Source organism: Thalassophryne amazonica, chromosome 6 (genome assembly GCF_902500255.1).
Source record: "Thalassophryne amazonica chromosome 6, fThaAma1.1, whole genome shotgun sequence".
Lineage (NCBI taxonomy): Eukaryota > Metazoa > Chordata > Actinopteri > Batrachoidiformes > Batrachoididae > Thalassophryne > Thalassophryne amazonica.
Window position 1 is genome coordinate 30,324,933 of NC_047108.1, and position 19,799 is coordinate 30,344,731.

General features: G+C 42.6%; 1 protein-coding gene across 1 annotated transcript in view; it reads right to left on the reverse strand.

The window, feature by feature from the left end:
- Positions 1-19,799, reverse strand: part of nphp4 (nephronophthisis 4) — an 804,312-nt gene that overhangs the window by 368,787 nt on the left and 415,726 nt on the right. Inside the window, exon 11 of the mRNA XM_034171910.1 lies at positions 9,051-9,100. Within this exon, the coding sequence (XP_034027801.1) occupies positions 9,051-9,100 (50 nt within the window). The remainder of the gene's footprint in view (positions 1-9,050; positions 9,101-19,799) is intronic.

Here is a 19,799-nt window from a genome sequence, read left to right on the forward strand (position 1 = left end):
TTTTGGCTGGCAAAAATTCGGAATCATAAGCTGGCCAGCGTAATATCTTAGCTTTGAATTCAACGTTCTTGTTTTTAAGTATTTTAATCCATTCGTTCATTGGAGATTTTATCCAAGGAGGGATCAAACAAGATTCTGAATATGTTTTCAATAGTGGTTTGTCACCAACCATAGCTTGTAGTGGTATATCAAAATATGTTTGGTCTATCTTTTTCCATTTAGCTTCATATCTAAGGTCACCCCAGTTCAACAATATTCGTATTTGCGCAGCTTTATTGTAACTTTCTAAACATGGTAAGGCTAAACCACCCTGTTCTTTCTGTAATTGTAAAGTCTGAAGTCGTATTCTTGGTTTTTTGTTTCCCCATATGAAGTTTGATAACATTTTGTTCCACTCCTTAAATTGTGTGAAAGTTATTTCAATTGGCAACGCTTGAAATAGGTAAAGGAACCTTGGTAATAAATTCATTTTAACTGTCTCAATCCTATCGTACATATTCATTGGTTTTAATGCCCATCGTTGTAGGTCTACTTTAATATTGGCTGTGTATTTTCTATAATTTTCATCATAAAGTGAAGATATATCCTTTGGTATCGATATTCCAAGGTACTTAATGATGTTGCCTTTCCAGTTGATATTTATCTCTTTAGAAATTTCTATGGGTGGTTGATAATTAAAGGTAATAATTTGTGTTTTCTGTAAATTTAATTTATACCCAGAGTATGAACCGTATTCAGACAATAGTGTCAACAGATTGGATAAACTGGTCGTCGGATTGGTTAATGTCAAGAGGATGTCATCTGCATATAAACAAATTTTGTATGTAGTGTCTCCTATTTCGATACCTGAGATATCTTTATGTTCTCTGATAGCCTGATCCAAGGGTTCAATAAAGAGTGCAAATAGACTAGCGCTAAGGGGGCAGCCTTGACGACAGCCCCTTTCCAAATATACAGTATCTGAAAGGTCCCCATTTATCTTAATTCTGGCCGAAGGTAGTTCATATAATGATTTTAAACAGTTAATTATATTTGTATTGAAACCAAATCTGTTAAGGGTTAGGTAAAGATATTCCCAACTGACAGAGTCAAATGCTTTTTCAGCATCGAAACTAACTGCAACAGATTCTAATCTTTTCATGTTATAAATGAGGTGAAGAGCACGTCTAATATTATCGTCTGTTTGTCTGCCATGTACAAAACCACACTGATCAGCGTCCGTCAGTTCTGGAATCAGAACTTCGAGTCTTTTAGCCAATATTGTCGCAAATATGCGGTAATCAATGTTTAAAACGGATATTGGTCGATAAGAACCGCATTGTGTTTTGTCTTTACCAGGTTTGTGAATCACAGATATAACTGCTCTTCTCCAAGATGGTGGAATCTTTCCACCTTTTAGAATATAATTAAAACATTTTTTGAGACAAGGGGTTATTTGATCTCTGAAGTATTTATACCATTCTGCTGGGTAACCATCTTCTCCAGCCATTTTATTTCCTTTTAATTTAGAAATAACTTTATTGATTTCTTCCTCTGTTATTTCACTATTTAAAATGGCATTTTGTTCAGTTCCTATAGATGGTAAATCCAGCTGTGAAAGAAAACGATTTATAAATTGTGGATTCTGTAGATGTGGCTGAGCATACAGCTGTCGGTAGTATGCTACAAAAGACTTTTGAATACTCTTCAATTCATAGCACATTTTATTGTCAGTAGGGTTCCTCACCCCGTTCACAAATCTATCCGTCTGTTGTTTACGTATTCTCCATGCAAGAAGTTTCTTTGATTTTGGGCCATTTTCATAATAGCTTTGTTTCATAAATTTCCTCCCATTCGTTCCTCATTTGTTTTGTTGTACATTTTTCGATTTTTGAGACATATTGCTTTAAGTTTTCTGTCTTGACGCTTTGTCTTCCTTGGTCTACCAGTATGTTTGCCTTTAACAACCTTCCCATGTTGTTTGTATTTGGTCCAGAGTTTAGACACAGCTGACTGTGAACAACCAACATCTTTTGCAACATTGCGTGATGATTTACTCTCTTTTAAGAGTTTGATAATCCTCTCCTTTGTTTCAATTGACATCTCTCGTGTTGGAGCCATGATTCATGTCAGTCCACTTGGTGCAACAGCTCTCCAAGGTGTGTTCACTCCTTTTTAGATGCAGACTAACGAGCAGATCTGATATGATGCAGGTGTTAGTTTTGGGGGTGAAAATTTAGAGGGTGATTCCATAATTTTTTCCTCAGAATTGAGTGATTCCATATTTTTTTCCTCTGCTTGGTCTATAAAAGTAACCATTACTGACTGCCACAATCTTTTTTTCTTGATTTCTTATAGTGTTTCTTAAAGCCAGAAAGTTGCCATTTTAAATGACTTTAGTTTTGTGTCATGTCTGTGATCTGCTTTTTTTCTACAAAATTAAACAACTGAATGAACATCCTCTGAGGCCGGTGATTCCATAATTTTTGCCAGGGGTTGTATGCCCTAATATCTATCTGTGGTGCAAATTTGGTGAGAATCCATGAAGTAGTTTGACCTAATCTTCAAAGCCTATAAAAAGTGAAATGTTTATCCAGAATCCATATTGGGATCCGGATACAGATCACCTCCAAAATCTATTGGAGTCTTCCATGGCCTAATAAGTATCTGTGTTGAAAATTTGGTGTGAATCTGTGAAGTTGTTTTGACGTAATCCTTCAAAACATATATTAAGAGAAATCTTGATCCAGAATCCGGATTCGGATCTGGATCACCTCCAAAAATTAATGGAGTCTTCTATGGTCTAATATGTACCCACGGTGAAAAGTTTTGATGTAATCCTTCAAATCATACAAAGTGAAACTTGAACCAGAATCTGGATCTGGATCCAGATCACCTCCAAAATGTATTGGAGTCTTCCATGGCCTAATATGTATCTGTGTTGAAATTGGTGAGAATCCGTTCAGTAGTTTTGACGTAATCCTTCAAAGCCTTTATGAAGTGAATCTTGATCCAGAATCCGGATCCAAATCACCTCCAAAATTCAGGGGATTCTTCCATGCCCTATCTGTGGTGCAAATGTGGTGAGAATCTGTGAAGTTGTTTTGACATAATCCTTCAAAATTTAAATAAAGCGAAATCTTGATCCAGAATCCAGATTCAGATCCGGATCACCTCCAAAATTTAATGGAGTCTTCCTTGGCCTAATATCCCTCTATGTTGAAAATTTTGTCAAAATCTATGCAGTAATTTTCACATAATCCTGTTACCAGACAGACAGACATATAAATAAATGCCGATGATTTTATTATGTCCTTGGTGGACGTAATAAGTATTAGTTAATTTAGAATATGTGTGCCAAATTTGATGCTTTAGTCACAAAATGAACAACTGTTATGGAATGTTTTGCTCAGCTGCACCACTATCAGGAAGAACAACCTGGACACGAAGCTGCTGCTGGCCTTCTATCACTCCTTGGCAGAGAGCGTGCTGTTTGGGTGTGTGGTATGCAGGCTCCACTGCCGAAGACAGGAAGGTGGTGCAGAGGGTCATAAACACTGTCCAAAAGATCATTGGCTGCCCTCTGCCCAGCGTGCAAACCATCGCCACATCCTGCTGCCTGAGGAGAACCAAGGCCATTTCAGGAGACCCCACATACCTTGCCCACCCTGTTTGACAGGTTGTCCTCCTGGAGACGCTACAGGTCAACAAAGTCCCACACCAGCAGGATGACAAATAGCTTCATCCCCTGGGCCGTACGTACTGCAAACATCCATTAATACGCACGCACGCACGCACACGCACACACACACACACACACACACACACACAAACACTCATCCAGAGACCTACTCTTATAAACACCCCCCAACAAAAAAAACCCCAATCTATCTCCACATCCCCCATCTCCTGGACAACAAACAACCCAACATACCTCCTACACCCTTTAACACCTTAACAGCGCTGGCTTCTGTGCCCCAGTGTCCACTGTACATGCAGTGTCCACAATCACTGCCAACCCATTTTCCAGGTTTTAGTCATGATTTTCACATTGCCTAATGACCAGTGGTGACTACAGTTCCGCTAATCGGCTAACCACTAATTATCGAAGCTAATGTTTTCATTATCGGATTAGCTTTTCAGATAACTTTAAAAACCATCATCGGACCAATTAACTTTGGATAAATTTTGGTCTGATAATTTTTAGATCGCTAAAATGTTTTTGTAGGTGAAGGGAATAAATCTTAATCAGTTAAAAGCATTTGTTAAGTCTGATATCAAAGATTTTAGTGCTTACTAATGTTTTGTAGCAGATAAACAGGCCTGATCTCTGTAAACAGAAGAGAGCTGGTTTCAGGAGAAACTGCTCTATCCCCTGCAATCAGAGAAGAGCTGGTCACAAGATAATTGCTCTTGACACCATACTAACTCACTGGCAATATCACCCAAGTCATCCAGAGGCATACAGTTTTAACTTGTGGTTCAAATATTAACAAAACTAATTTCGGACATATTTAAATTAACGTCACTTGTGAAGTTTTATAAAGTGAAAACATCAGCTATATGTTCTAGTTTTAAAGTATTGCACTAATTTTGAAGGTTTTAGTGTGGACATGATGTGTCCAGGACTCCAGGTGCATTATGGGTAATCTCAGTACAGTCACGACAGGAGAAATGCATTTGAGACACTCTAATCAGGCTCCACACGGACAACAGCATTAAACTCTTTGTATATTGTGCCTAAAACTCTCGTGAGAATATATTCTCTGGATTTATAGACGTTGTTATTGTGTTTATTTTATGGAAAAATGCCAGAAGAAGCTCGGGTTGCTTCTCCACGCAGATTAAACGTAGCACACAGATAATTTGGAATATTTGTTTTGGCAAGTTTTCACGGTCTCTACTGCCATCTACTTGCCAGTAGTGTTCATGGCAGTATTCACCCTAAGTATTGAGATAGCCCATAATCCTTTGCGCAACTTAGAGTTGTTGCAGCATCTTGCAGCAGCTCAAGAAATAAAAATGTACATTTTGGTTGTATAACGTTCATTTCCAATTGTCATCGTGGATTCTGTTATTTAAACAGCAGCAACTCTCTGGCACGCAAAAAAAAAAAAAAAAAGTGGTACGCAAAGGATTATGGGTAAGGGTCTGAGCGTCTGGGTGCCAGTAGATGGCAGAGTTCTATGCATTTTGACCCCGGTTATATCAGACAGTTGAAAAAATATAAGGTCTGAGAAATTATGCTCTTAATACCATGGAAATTATGTTCCTACAGTTATCATTTGTTCAGCATTATATATTATCACTTGTTCAGCATTTCATTATTTTATGCTTATATTTCTGTACTGTGCTGTGTTACACGTCCGTGCTGACCGCTGAGACCTGCAATGAGGAAAGTTCCCGTGGGAAGTCTGTAAACAACAGAAATGATGAGCACCAGTCGGCTTCACATCCTGCCTGAAGACAGGATGTTTGATGGGAGTAGAAGGGAGTTTAAGCCAGCAGTCAAAAGAAATCCTAAAGAAAGGATTTTAATTGATCTTTGCTCAACAGCTGCACAGGATGATTTGCGTGTGCCTCTACTCAAGTTAACTGACAAGTTGTATGACGCATGTGAGCCTTTAACCAATAACTATACAATCATGCCCTGCTTGTACATCACGTTTTTTTGAGTGAATAAAAGATGCTGAGGAGAGAGAGAGTCAAAGAGAGAGAGGTGGAGACTGTGTGTTCTGAGACTACTCTTCCCTTTGCAAAGCTGGCAAAAAAGATTTGCTGCATCCCGTGTCCATTCTTTCTTTAGTGTCTATAGGTGTTTGACCCTGACACACAACTTGACTTTTGGCTTTTGCAAATGGCTTTTTTTTTTTTACATATGAATAAAATGGCATATTTTACAAAAGCACATTTATATGTAAATACCAACACACACGTCACATCACATTAACGTGTTGGTTTTTACAGAGAATGAATGAGTCAACCAATCAGTGTTAGCGGAGGCTCATTTACCCATAATCCTTTTGGCATCTGTCTATGTTTGTTACAAAACTTCAGAATGAGTGCATTATTTAAAATTAAAAGCTGTGTTATATTTTAACTTTGTAGAAATTACAGAATTGACATTAATGGAGTCATTTAAAAAAAAAATCAAAACCATAAGTCAAAACTGCTTTATTTTGCAAGACCTCTGCCTCACGCTGGCACGGCTGTATTCTGTTAAGGAATAATGGCTTGTTTTGTGTGTAGAGTTGAGCTTAGCTCCTCTCAGCTGCTTCACTGCTGCAAAATATGTAGTAAACAGGAACTTCCAGCAATGGGCAGGGCGCACAAAGACAGAAGTTGTTGCAAGTGTACTGGAGACAATACTGAAAGTTATCGGTTAGCTGTAGCTTCCAATAAATTTTTGGGTGGTTTATCATTTTAGCTTTATAAAAGATAACTTTTCAATTAGCTGATTAGCTGTTATTGAAGCTAACTTTTTGGTTAGCTGTGCCCACCACTGCTGATGACCAACGATCAATAAATTGTTGCACTGTCCGCCCTCTTTGTCATAAGCAATCAATAAATGATTATTCAAATAAAAAAAAAAACTGATTAAATGTCTGTAATCAATAAATATGCTTTTTTACTCACGTTAAGAGATCTGGGGCAAATGCTTTTTAATTTTTTTCCTGAACTGCCTAAATTCAGTGGATAGTTTCTAAAAATGACAGACTCTCTGTCGACACCCAGACACAGTATGACTGCAGGTTAGTCAAGATTTATGATGCTTCTATATAAAACATGGAAAGGCAGGCGTGTGGAGAGAGCAGAGCTAAAGACATTTCCAGGCCTCGTCATGTAGGCCGGAATCACTGCGGGTCAGCTGTTAACTGAAATCCAATGTTTCTTTTGATAAGACAACAGAAAGTATGTCCACACTCAAAGCTTTTTTTTTTTTTTGAGGCAACATTAACACCAGATGTAATGCTGATCCAAGGAACCCTAAGGATTAATTTTTTGAAATAAAAAACAAAAACAAAAAAACAGACTTAGACTTAAGTCAGCTGAAAATGATCATTAACCAAATCTGAGCTGGGTCAAACCTGGAGCAGAAATGATCAAGTGATTCACCAGAATAATGTGAACAATAAAAATCTCTGATGCACACCCAGCTGGTCGAACCAATTAATCCATAGAACTATTATACAGGCATTGATTATATACGTTTTAACTGCCATACAGACTTATCTGTTTTTAACCATGCTGGTAAATGGAGTGTTCTAAAAAGAAAAACCTTTTCTAACATAGGTCAAAACACCTGGGGCTTCATTTATAAAACATTGGGTGGGATTCATGCTAAAGCTATATGTACAAACAAAAGCAAAGTTGTCTTTTTAAGTCACACACCACTTTGAATTGTGTGCAAATGGATATGCTTCATAATCTGCTCTCTAGACACCCACATTCAACCACAAATGTTCAATGCAAAACACCTCATGAATAGTCAAGTATACACATAATGTCTGAAATGTGTATTTATCATGGCAGCAGAGACAAAGGGAAAAAAAAAATGAAAACAGCATTCCGAAAGAGAAATCAATGTGCGTGTGTGATCACAGCAGTGGAATGATAAAATACTGTAAATGCTAGATAAAATTCTTCATAAATTTCTGAATTTCAGTGTTAAGGACAAGGGTGTAACCTTAGGCTGAACACCTGTAATTGCATTCATCAATAGCTGATATAAGCACATGGCCAAGGGATTACTATGGAAAACCTTTATTAAGCACTATAATATGGCGTTACATTCACAAATGTCACTTAAAACATAAAGAAGCCTTATGTTAACCTTGTCGGTGGGCTCAGAGATATGTACTGTCGTGGCATGTGTTCTGAACAAAAGATGAAAAAGACCATCCAGCAACAAGTCCAAAAGATGTCATGGCATGGGGTTGTGTCAGTGCCGTTGGCAAAGGTAATTTACACTTCTGTGATGGCAGCATCAATGATGCAGAAAAGTGCTTTCAGATATTAGTGTAATATATGCTGCCTTCAAGACAACATCTTTCCAGGGACAACAAGACAATGCAAAATCACATTCTGCACACATTACAAAGGCATGGCTGTGGAGGAAGAAGGTATGGTTCATGGACTGGCCTGCCTGCAGTCCTGATCTGTCCCCTTAGAGAATGTGTGGACAATTTTGAAATGAAAAATGTAACTATGCTGACCCTGTACTGTTACACACCCTGAGAAGTGTTTTCAGAAGGAATGGGACAAAATAACACATGGAATGCTTAATTTAAAAAAAAATTACTCAGATAATGAATTCATTTTATTAACTTGGTGTAAAGGCTTGAAAAATGATTACATTTTGTGGTGAAATTGTGCACAGGCACAGAGTCAGGAATAATAATTCAAAAAAACATTTGACATGACAAGAGATTTTTGTTTTGGGACTTGGTGTTAATGAAGGCACAACATGCACACTAATGAAGCCCTTCTAGCACTCTAATTTAATTAACTGCTCATTTGCAGTGTACAATCCCTTAAAAAGACACCAAAATCCAAACATTTGGAGAGTGTTTTCCTCTTCATCTATGCGTACATTATGTGTTTCGGTATAAGGCTGCAGTAACACAGAATACAGGCAGGCCTGAGTCATGCGTCTGCATGGACTGAGTGACAACGTCACAGACTGAAATGAGTCCGCTTGCAGTCGACCTTTTCGCAGCACACACCTTGACGTATCATCAATCACAGCTGTGATTAATTACATGAAGAGTGGCTGCATTCTATTTCGGTGCGACAGTGCCTGAGGTCTGTTTCTGAGTCTCTGGGTCACTGACTTGGATTACTGACACATATGTAAGCAACAGCCAGCAGTGATGTTGCAAGTTAGACTGGTCATGTTTTTTTGGAATGCCAATAAAAAATGTGGAAAAGGTTTCTAGTTTAGAAATGATTTTTGTCCTGGATTAGGACCTCAGACAAACCTCTTTTGTTTAATGGTACTATAACTGAGCTATTAAAGGTCTTGAGCTTATATCATCAAAACTGTTGTAGGACTTGACAAGTGTTCTTACCCCAGGGCCTTGAGGTGACTCAGGAGAAGGCAATGGAATGTGCTTTTGACCTGAAAACAAAAGCAAGACAAAAGATGAAGGTGAAGCATCAAATTTAACCAAACTGTGTTGTAAAGTATAAAGCCTCTGTCCCACCGAATAATAAGCCATGAATAATGAGCCACGCATGGGTGTGTCAGCGATTATTTGAAGAATGATCCACGTTTTAAGCTATCATGTATCCTTACTAAGGCACTTCTATGTGCCTCTCTGTACCTCACATGTGCCAGGTATCAGCCTCCAGTGAGCCACGACCGACCTGTTATTTGAGCCCTTCCAGCCTTGAATGGCTCGTGTCGCCGCATATGATCCACGTCAAGCCACATATGATCCATGTAGCACCATGTAATGCAACGTTGGTGCACGTTTAAGCATGGGTTTGGCCAACCCAAGTGTATGTTTTCAATTCACAGCATCCATTCAAGATGTTGTCACATTTTTTAAATGCAGTCCAGAAAAAGGCGGTCCTGTACAGTCCGGCCAGTGTGCGCAGCCGTGCGCCAGGCTGCAGTTCACCTGTGTTCCAGAGTCATTAAATGCAGCAGTTCACCCAACTGTCTGTGACCAAAAAAAAAAAAAAAAAGACACCACAATGAGGTGGCCGCTGTGGATCACCCCCCCTGGAAAAAAAAACCACAACACAAAACAACCACAGACCAGCTAGAACCGAACCACTGGTTTCTGGACAGTTGCCTCTGCGCTTCTTCTCGCTGGATTTATTTCTTCCATGGCGTACAGTCATTTTGACACCATGATCCAACTTTTAACTTTGTGTTCATCCATTAGTGTCTGCGAAACGCTCTTTTGCGAGCTCGCGTTCTGCGTAAATGCTTGTCTTCAGCGCGAGTCATTGCGTCAGCGCGCACAGAGTGCGCCTCATCTGATCCATTATAACAAGATGTTAAATCTATCATAAACATACTTTACAGCTGGAATGAACATGCAACTGTTTTACCAGGCTTGATCCAACTTTTAACTTTGTGGTCGTGTCTGCAAAATGGCTCTTTTGCGAGCTCGCGTTCTGTGTAAATGCTCATCTTGAGTGCGAGTCATTGCATCAGCATGGCACAGAGCCGAGCTCATCTGATACTTTATAACCAAATAATAAATCTATCATAAACATATTTTTACAGCTGCTTATAAAGATGGAATGAACACGCAACTGTTTTACCAAGCGGTTACAATATAAACATTACAAATAATTACATTTTATGCTGTTCCAAATATGTTCTCCAACTCAGCACACGAGAGAGACAGAGAAAAAAAACAGTCCAGATGAAACGGTCCGCTGTGATTCCAGAAGCAATTAGAGGTGTTTTCAACTGCCCAACTGTGACAGAAAATGATTAATCTGCCACTAAATAATTATTTTATATACAGTGTCCAGCACACAAAGCAGGTGGGACTGTAATGCGCAAGAGGGCTGAGCCAAAATAGCCTGTTCAAAATAGCCTGTCCTGTCCTCATAGCCGCCAAGTTCTTGGATAATGGGGTTTTAACAGCCTCGTCCTCACTACAAACACGCCTCTAAAATCTTCATTTGTCATTGTAATAACTCACACACAAACTGCCCCACACTGTTGTTGTTCAATTTTGAACTTCTTGAAATTAACGCCATGATCAGAGATGAGCCTCGTTAGCTGAATATTCTGCCTTTAAGAGCCTCTCAGAGCCACTATTCTCCCACGATTGTTGAATAACTGGACGCGTACCAAAAAAAAAAAAAACATGCTACGTGGCTCATTATTCATCCTTCATTATTTGGTGGGACCAGGGCTTAACTTACGTACTGTGCTGAGCCTCAATACTGCCAAAAGGTATTACTTCCACCAACCAACACAAGGCCAGTTCTTTGTTCCCAAAGAGATCTAAGCTATTTCTCTCTCAAAAGGCCAACTAAAGATCAAAAAGATTTTGAATCAGGCCTGAACCTGCCTGAAAATGATATCAGCTGTCCCCTAATCCAAGGACGTTTATATACACATCACTGTCAAACTCTATCATCTGTTTTTAGCTGCTTGGACCAAGGTCCACAGGGCTGATGTCATCAAGGTTGGCACATCTTGATTTTCTTGTGTGTGTGTGGGGGGGGGTACTCTGATGTTTGATAGACAATCCTTTGGGGGGGCTTTCTGGCCATGGAAAGTTGGACTTTCTGACTGAATCCAAGTAAAAATGCCATTTTGTATACTTCTTAATTCATAGCTAAAAAACTAATGAGTAAGTTTGTCAATGAGTCCTTGAATCAATGTCTCCCTACACAAAGATGTTCACTCCAATCAAGTATCATGGAGTACTTGCATTAACAGTCAAATACAAAGGCATTCACATAACCTCTACCCCAGATCTGTTGGCTGGCAGAGGTAATAAAATGATGTTCAACTGAAGTCATTTGTTTTGAAAGACCTGATAATGACAAGAATTCCTCAGTGGGGATTACAGTCTCAAAAACATATCACACTCTTGGCCCTTAAATTCTTACACAAACTAAAGAGAAACTTAAATCAAAACCAATAAATGGTTGGTGAAAATAGAAACCTGAGAAAGACCAGCTGATGATACACGACTGTCAGACAAAATAATAATAATCACACAGTTTAATGACTGGTGATTTGATCCATCACCTCCAGAAAGGAGCAGCTTTACAATATGAGAATGCAGATTATTATTAATAACAGCTTTAATCACAACAAATACTGCCACAAGAAGAATTACAGCAGCTAAACTAGGACTGGATTCTCAAAAGGTAGAATAAAAGTCTTTGTACTTGTATAAAAATACTGAGCAATAATGAAAGTAAAGGTACAGGGTTCCTACAGATTTAGGGTAAGATGGATTTAACCTCAAGATGGCAGCACGCACGGCTGCAGCGGCTTTTAGCTCTCCAATTTGGTGATTGTTTTTGTTACTTTTTTCGCTTATATTCTTCGAGTTTTGTAAAGCGACCCACAGCTTCAGCTGTCAGAACCTTATTGACCTCGGTCTGAGGTACAAATTGTAGGTTACGAGCGAATTCCACCAGTACCACAACATCCCGGAGGACACAGCGAGAACACCGGGCTCTCCGTGGATTACCGGCCTGCCCAGCAGGTGGAGAAGGTGGCGCAGAGACAGGAAGCAGAAGCGAGGATGTCGGTCCAGCTTCAATGCTAGGCTACGCAAACAACCTCACAGGCCAGCATTACCGAGCCTCTTCCTCTCAAATGCTAGATCCATCACACAAAATGGACGAATTGGAGCTACAGATGGCGACAAACAGCTTTGTCCAGAACTGCAGCATTATTTTCATCACAGAGACGTGGCTTCACCTGCTGATCCCCGACGCTGCAGTCGAGCTACCAGGCCGCATGCTACACCGGCAGGACAGAACCAGTGATTCGGGTAAGAGCAGAGGTGGGGGGCTCTGTGTTTATGTGAACTGCGAGTGGTGCTGTAGCAGCAGGATCATTGACTCTCACTGTTCTCCTGATTTAGAGGTGCTGGCAGTCTCGTGCAGACCTTTTTATCTCCCAAGAGAGTTCACAGTAGTCATTGTGTTTGCTGTTTACATCCCACCCGATGCTAACGTTAGCACGGCCCTTAGCCTCTTGCTTGCCTGTGTAAATAAACAGCAGCTGGCCCACCCGGATGGCGTTTGCATTGTTGTTGGTGACTTCAACCAAGCATGTTTAAAGACTGTGCTCCCTAAGTTCGTACAGTATGTGAAGTGTGCCACCAGAGGGGAAAATACTTTAGACCATGTTTACTCAAACATAAAACATGCGTACAAAGTCACTCCCCTCCCCCATCTCACTGGATCAGACCGTCGCTGCCAATCCCTCACCCCCACATACACCCCCCTGCTGAGGCGAACAAAGCCACAACGAAAGACAATCCTAACCTGGCCTGAGGGAGCGCTCTCCCAGCTACAGGACTGCTTCTCATGAACTGTATGGGATTTATTTTCCAGCCACAACCTGCAGGAGTACACTGACACTGTACTCTCTTACATTAAGAACTGTGTTGACACTGTCACCGTCAACAAAAGGGTTAGGGTTTTTCCGAACCAGAAGCCCTGGTTGAACAGCATTGTCCAGTCCCTATTAAAAAGCCACAACACCGCCTTTAAATCAGGGGACAGGGCCCTGTACAGCGTGGCCAGGTCAGCGGAGGACCACTTCGCTGTGAATGACCGCAGAACGATGTGGCAGGGAATAAGGAGGAGGAGGTGATGGTCTAGTGGCTAAGGTGTTGGTCTTGAGTCCAGAAGATCATGGGTTCAAATCCCCACCTGACTGGAAAATCACTAAGGGCCCTTGGGCAAGACCTTTAATCCCCCATTGCTCCCGGTGTGTAGTGAGCGCCTTGTATGGCAGCACCCTGACATCGGGGTGAATGTGAGGCATAATTGTAAAGCGCTTTGAGCGTCTGATTCAGATGGAAAAGCGCTATATAAATGCAGTCCATTTACCATTTATTTATTTCAATAAATCATATAACCAACTACAAAAGCAGCAACCCAGGAAATGCTAGGTCTGACGCCTCACTGGCAGAGGAGCTGAACCACTTCTCTGCCCGCTTTGAAGCAGACAGATCAGCAGCAACTCCACACCCACCACCCTGTAGCACTAGCATGCTAACACTTCAGTAACATGAAGTGAGACGTGTGCTGAAGGCGGTGAACCCCAGGTAGGCAGCCGGCCCCGATGGTGTACCTGGCAAGGTACTCAAAGCGTGCGCTGACCAACTGGCTGGAGTTTTCACCTTCGTCTTTAACCTGTCCCTGTCGCAGGCTATCATTCCACTCTGCCTCAAATCTTCCACCATCATCCCAGTCCCAAAGAAGTCACTAGTGGAGAGCATAAATGACTACAGGTCTGTTGCACTTATGCCTGTGGTCATGAAGTGCTTTGAAAGACTGGTCTCTCAGCACATCAGGGCCTGTCTGCCTCCCACTCTGGACCCCTACCAGTCTGCCTACAGGGCAAACCGCCACACAGAGGACTCTATCACCACAGCGCTCCACACCGCGCTGTGCCAACTGGAGAGCACCAGGAGAGCTATGTGAGGATGCTCTTCCTGGACTTCAGCTCAGCCTTCAACCACATCCCACATCACAATTCACTTCCTGTCAGACAGGACGCTCCGTTTGGTGAGCGTGCTAAATTAACTGTGACTGTCCAGTGCACATTGTATGCTCGTCAGTGTGCACTGCCAACTGATGCCCATCTTTCCATCACTTGAGTGGACGCTGAGTCCGGGAAAGTCTGGTTTTCAGAATAATTTCATGGACTGGTTGCTTGCTACACGGAGCCGATTTAGCAGCCTACCTGCCAACTAGCTGCTAGCTAGCTACTATCGAGCTCCTACTGAGCAAAAAAGTGACTTTGGTGCTTTATTCTTTGTGTTACTTTGTCGTGGCTACACATCAAAATGCCACCAAAAAAAGGCCCGTCACCGGAGGAGTTTGAGGACATAAAAGCTTCCCTCGACTTTTTGACCGGGGAAATGACTGCCGTCAGAGAACAACAAACCAAACTTCTGTCTCTGTTGGAACAGGTGAACTTGTTACGTATTCAGAGCGCTGAGAAGGATCGGCGCATTGAGGATTTGGAGCGGCGTGTGGACGAGTTAGAGCAATATACTCGCATGAATGACCTGATCATCATTGGAATTAAAATCAAGCCATGCTCATATGCAGGAGCGGTGGCTGCCGACGCTATCAGCGGGCTGCCCAGCGAGGAGGAGTAGCGGTCAGTGGAGCAACAGGTGGCATCGTTCCTCCAGGAGAAGGGGATAGAGATGGACCTGGCGCACATCGAAGCCTGTCACCAACTGCCCTCCAGGAATAACGAGAGACCAGCAGCTGTCATTCTGAGATTTGCCAATCGGAAAAACAAAGTCGCACTGTTAAAACAAGGTCGCAAACTAAAAGGAACTAACGTCTTCATCAATGAACATTTAACAAAAAGGAATGCTGATATTGCTAGAAAGGCTAGACAACTCAAAAAAACTTAAAAAGATACAACACACGTGGGTTTCCAACTGTAAGATCTTCATAAAACTGAACGGGAGCCCTGAGGAAGCCAGAGTGTTGGTGGTGAGGAAGATGGAGGATTTTGACAAATACATCTGACAATGGTGCTGAAAAGGTAATACAAATCTAACATTGTCCTGAGACTTTTTGAATAATACGACAACTTCAAATATGCCTTCATCACCAAACAGCAAGGATTTGAGTATATTATAGACTATTCTCCAACACAAACAAATGGAACTGGAAACGTTTAATTACATGGAGTGCAGCATACTTGATCAGCCTGAGATAGACCCTGATAATAATTGTCTTTCTACCTTGGTTGGTGACTGTAACTATTTTACACAAGATCAATTTAACAATAATATAAATTCTGAGGGGAAACTGTCCATAATACACTTTAATAGTAGAAGTATGTACAGTAATTTCAGCTCTATCAAAGAGTTTTTGCTTAAATTTAATTTTCCTTTTAGTGTTACTGCAATTACCGAAACCTGGATTAATAACAATAGAGATATGGCATTTTGTCTTGATGAGTATAAGCTAAAATGTATGAATAGAGTAAGCAAATCAGGAGGTGGGGTAGCACTTTTTATCCACAAATCTGTACATTTTACAACTTTATCAAATTTTTCTTTCACAATAGAGGGGATTATGTAATGTATTACCATTGAAATCTGTAATGGGAAAAGGAAAAATATGGCCGTAAGTTGTGTGTATCGATCACCTGGTTCAAATATTGAAACTTTCACTGCAATTATGGAAGAAAGGTTTTCTTCTTTTAGTCAAAAACTGTTATTCATTTGCGGTGACTTCAATATTGACTTGCTGAACCCTACCAAACTGAAAGTAATAGACGATTTTTCTGATACAATGTACAGTTTGTGTTATGTGCAGACGCGAGTTGAGGAGCGGACCAGCGTCTGCCTGAACCCAGCGCTAAAATAACCAGAAAGCAGTTCCAAAAACAAAACAAATTTATTTCCCTTCAGTGCAATAATTTGTGTACAACATAAATGTGCGGTTGTCTGGCGAGGTGAAGGATGGCGTGCTCTCCAGCGCCCAAATGGATCGAAGCCCGACGCTTCTGGACCCAGACTCACCACCGAACACCCCCCAGGTGGATACGACAAACTGACTCTGTGAAGGATGGAAAAGGTGAGGTAAGGCAACAGCTACAACAAATATCCTTCAAAGGCACACACTATCAGCAACACATTCAGGTCTGAATTTAAGCTTTATGTAAATGAGCAGCTTCTCACAACAGGTGGAGGATCATCATTCCGTACGCCACGGCAGTGAGAAGCGAGCTGCACAATTCTCATCAATGTTCAAATATACTGCGTAACAAAATACCAAATTACTGTTAACACTTATTCAGACAATCATCACCTCTGATGTGTGCTGACAGCATGTGTCCCTCACCCGTCCTCCTTCACAGGCACGATGTGTCAAACCCTGGCGCGGTCCTCAGCGTCTCACAAACGAACGTCACAAGGTCAAGTTCCCAGCAATTCTGCTCGAATCACTCATGGCTTAAATGCAGAATGCCATCTCATTATCTGCTTCAGCTGAAAGTCTTTAAGTTTGCACGTGAGCATCATCCACAGGTGCTGCAAGTCATTAGGCCTGCACGTGAACATCCTCCACAAGTGCAGCCAATAATGCTGATGAGGGTGAAGGACTCTTCTGCCAGCACCTTCTCCACAGACAAAAACCCAGTTTGCATACCACCTGGAGAGCAAAGAAAAGAAAACAACACCAAAATGTCCAGCCAAACCCCCCAACACACAACAGTACCCCCCCATCAACTGGAAGCCTCCCGGCGACCAAACAGACCAGGCCCGAGAACAGCACCTCCCTCCGGGGTCCACGTGAGGAAGCAGACGGCGTAACGCTCCCAAGGTCCACCGCAGACAGCAGGACAGGGCACCGCGGCTGGAAGGCCGGCTGGCATCAGCAAAAAACCCCGAAGAGTCCCATATACAACCCAACATATAAGAAAAAACACAAAACCCACCCAAACCCTCTCCAGGGGACCGTCCCATCCAACCCCGGGAAGAAAAGAAAAACATCCAAATCCAACAACCCAACACAGCCCCAACAACACAATACAAACATAAATTCACAAAGAAAAATAACAAACAACCCCCCAGAACGAATTGCAGAGCCCAACACCCCCCAGAAGATCTTTACCGCCAGTTCCAGGAGAAACAGCCAAAGCCGGAATCCCACAGAGGTCCCCAGGTACACATGGAGCAACAGCGCCCCCCAAAGGACCATACCATCAACCCCAGGAGGCACCCTCCCCACAACCCAGGAACCCCAGACCCGGCCACACCTGGCTAGTCGGCCCCACAAGCCAATTCCCCCCCAGAGGACCGTCCCATCAACCCTGGAGGTGGAACCTCGAAGGAAACACAAGAAACATAAAAATCCAACCCCCGGCGGACTTCATTAAACCACCCCGGGGGCAAATAAAACAACCGGCAAACCCTGTTACCCCCCCCAGCACCTCGAAAGACCCCAGATCACTCCCAGAGCCTATCGTCAGCTCAATTTTGGCAAAAGGCACAAAACTACCAAGCTGGGGAAGGAAACAGGAAAAACTAACCCAGTCCCATCCCCTAAGCGCAGCGGAAAACCGGGAATACGTCCGGTGCCCCAAACCGACCATACCACCAGCCCATCGGGAGGGGTGGAACTACTGAAATGGCGAATGGCACAGATCAGCCCACCACTCCGACTGAGGTACGTTCCCGCTGCACCACACCCCGGTAACACCAATGACGAACGGTCAAATGCCCACCGGGGCTGGAGTGGAACCGGGCATCAACCAAACCCAAAAAACGCCCCTGACAACCCCCCCCCCCCCAGGTGCAGAGGTTTTCTGAGATACGCTCAGCGTAACCAGCCTGCACCACCCCACAACCCAAAAGACAAACGGTCTTAGAGCATGTGAGGTTGGGGTTAGGGAAACAGGGAAATAAAAAAACAACAAAACAAAACGACCCAATCCTCAAACTGAAATTACCTAAGTCCAAAAAATGAAAACATATGATTACCTGAGTCCAGCCGAGCTCCGAACTGCCAGTCGTTCACTCCACCTGAATCGCCTCAAAATCCCCAAACAATTTATAACCCCTTACATGAAAACAAAAACAGCCCAAAACTAAACAACCAAAGATCTTCCCCCTTTTCTTTTTTTTTGTGTCCATTATTATGCCTGTCTAAGAACACTTGGAGATACGTCATTGTTATCTTTCTTGACGCTTATGTGACCAGGGCAATATGGCGGCTTCAGCTCGTCCGAGCTGCATGGGCTCATCCGCAAGAGGAGCCAGAGGTCCCGTCGGAGGAGTCTCAGTGGGGCGAAGAAGAGGCACCCCTGATCTGTGTCGGGGAAAGCCCCGAGACGAAAAGACCCGCTCTGATGTCCGCCCTCTCTCGCGTCCACGCTCCTTTATCCGATCATCTAGATGAATAGCCAAAGATATTAGCTCATCTAAATCTTTTGGTTCGTCACGGACTGCTAGCTCGTCTTTTAATGAATCGTTCAAACCATCCACAAACACTTCTCTCAAAGCTGCGGCATTCCAACCGGACTGAGCAGAAAAAAATTTGGAAATCCACGGAATAATCCACCGCACTCCGCCTCCCCTTGGGTGACGGAGTTATCTGCACCGGTATCGATAGTGCCGCAGCTGGAGCAGCAGGAAGCAGAACGGCTTGTGCTGCAAGCTCCGTAATGCGAGCATCTGTTTGTTTAATTTGATTTGCAAGAGGCCGTAATTGCTCCCATATCTTCTCCAAGTATTCTTGAACTCTTTCAGCAAAAGGAACCGCTTCTGCCGCTGGGTCCATTTTAGAATGGCCGGGAACTACTGTTATGTGCAGACGCGAGTTGAGGAGCGGACCAGTGTCTGACTGAACCCAGCGCTAAAATAACCATAAAGCGGTTCCAAAAACAAAACAAATTTATTTCCCTTCAGTGCAATAATTTGTGTACAACATAAATGTGCGGTTGTCTGGCGAGGTGAAGGACGGCGCGCTCTCCAGCGCCCAAATGGATCGAAGCCCGACGCTTCTGGACCCAGACTCACCACCGAACACCCCCCAGGTGGATACGACAAACTGACTCTGTGAAGGATGGAAAAGGTGAGGTAAGTCAACAGCTACAACAAATATCCTTCAAAGGCACACACTATCAGCAACACATTCAGGTCTGAATTTAAGCTTTATGTAAATGAGCAGTTTCTCACAACAGGTGGAGGATCATCATTCCGTACGCCACGGCAGTGAGAAGCGAGCTGCACAATTCTCATCAATGTTCAAATATACTGCGTAACAAAATACCAAATTACTGTTAACACTTATTCAGACAATCATCACCTCTGATGTGTGCTGACAGCATGTGTCCCTCACCCGTCCTCCTTCACAGGCACGATGTGTCAAACCCTGGCGCGGTCCTCAGCGTCTCACAAACGAACATCACAAGGTCGAGTTCCCGGCAATTCTGCTCGAATCACTCATGGCTTAGACTATCTGCTTCAGCTGAAAGTCTTTAAGTTTGCACGTGAGCATCATCCACAGGTGCTGCAAGTCATTAGGTCTGCAAGTGCACATCCTCCACAAGTGCAGCCAATAATGCCGATGAGGGTGAAGGACTCTTCTGCTAGCACCTTCTCCACAGA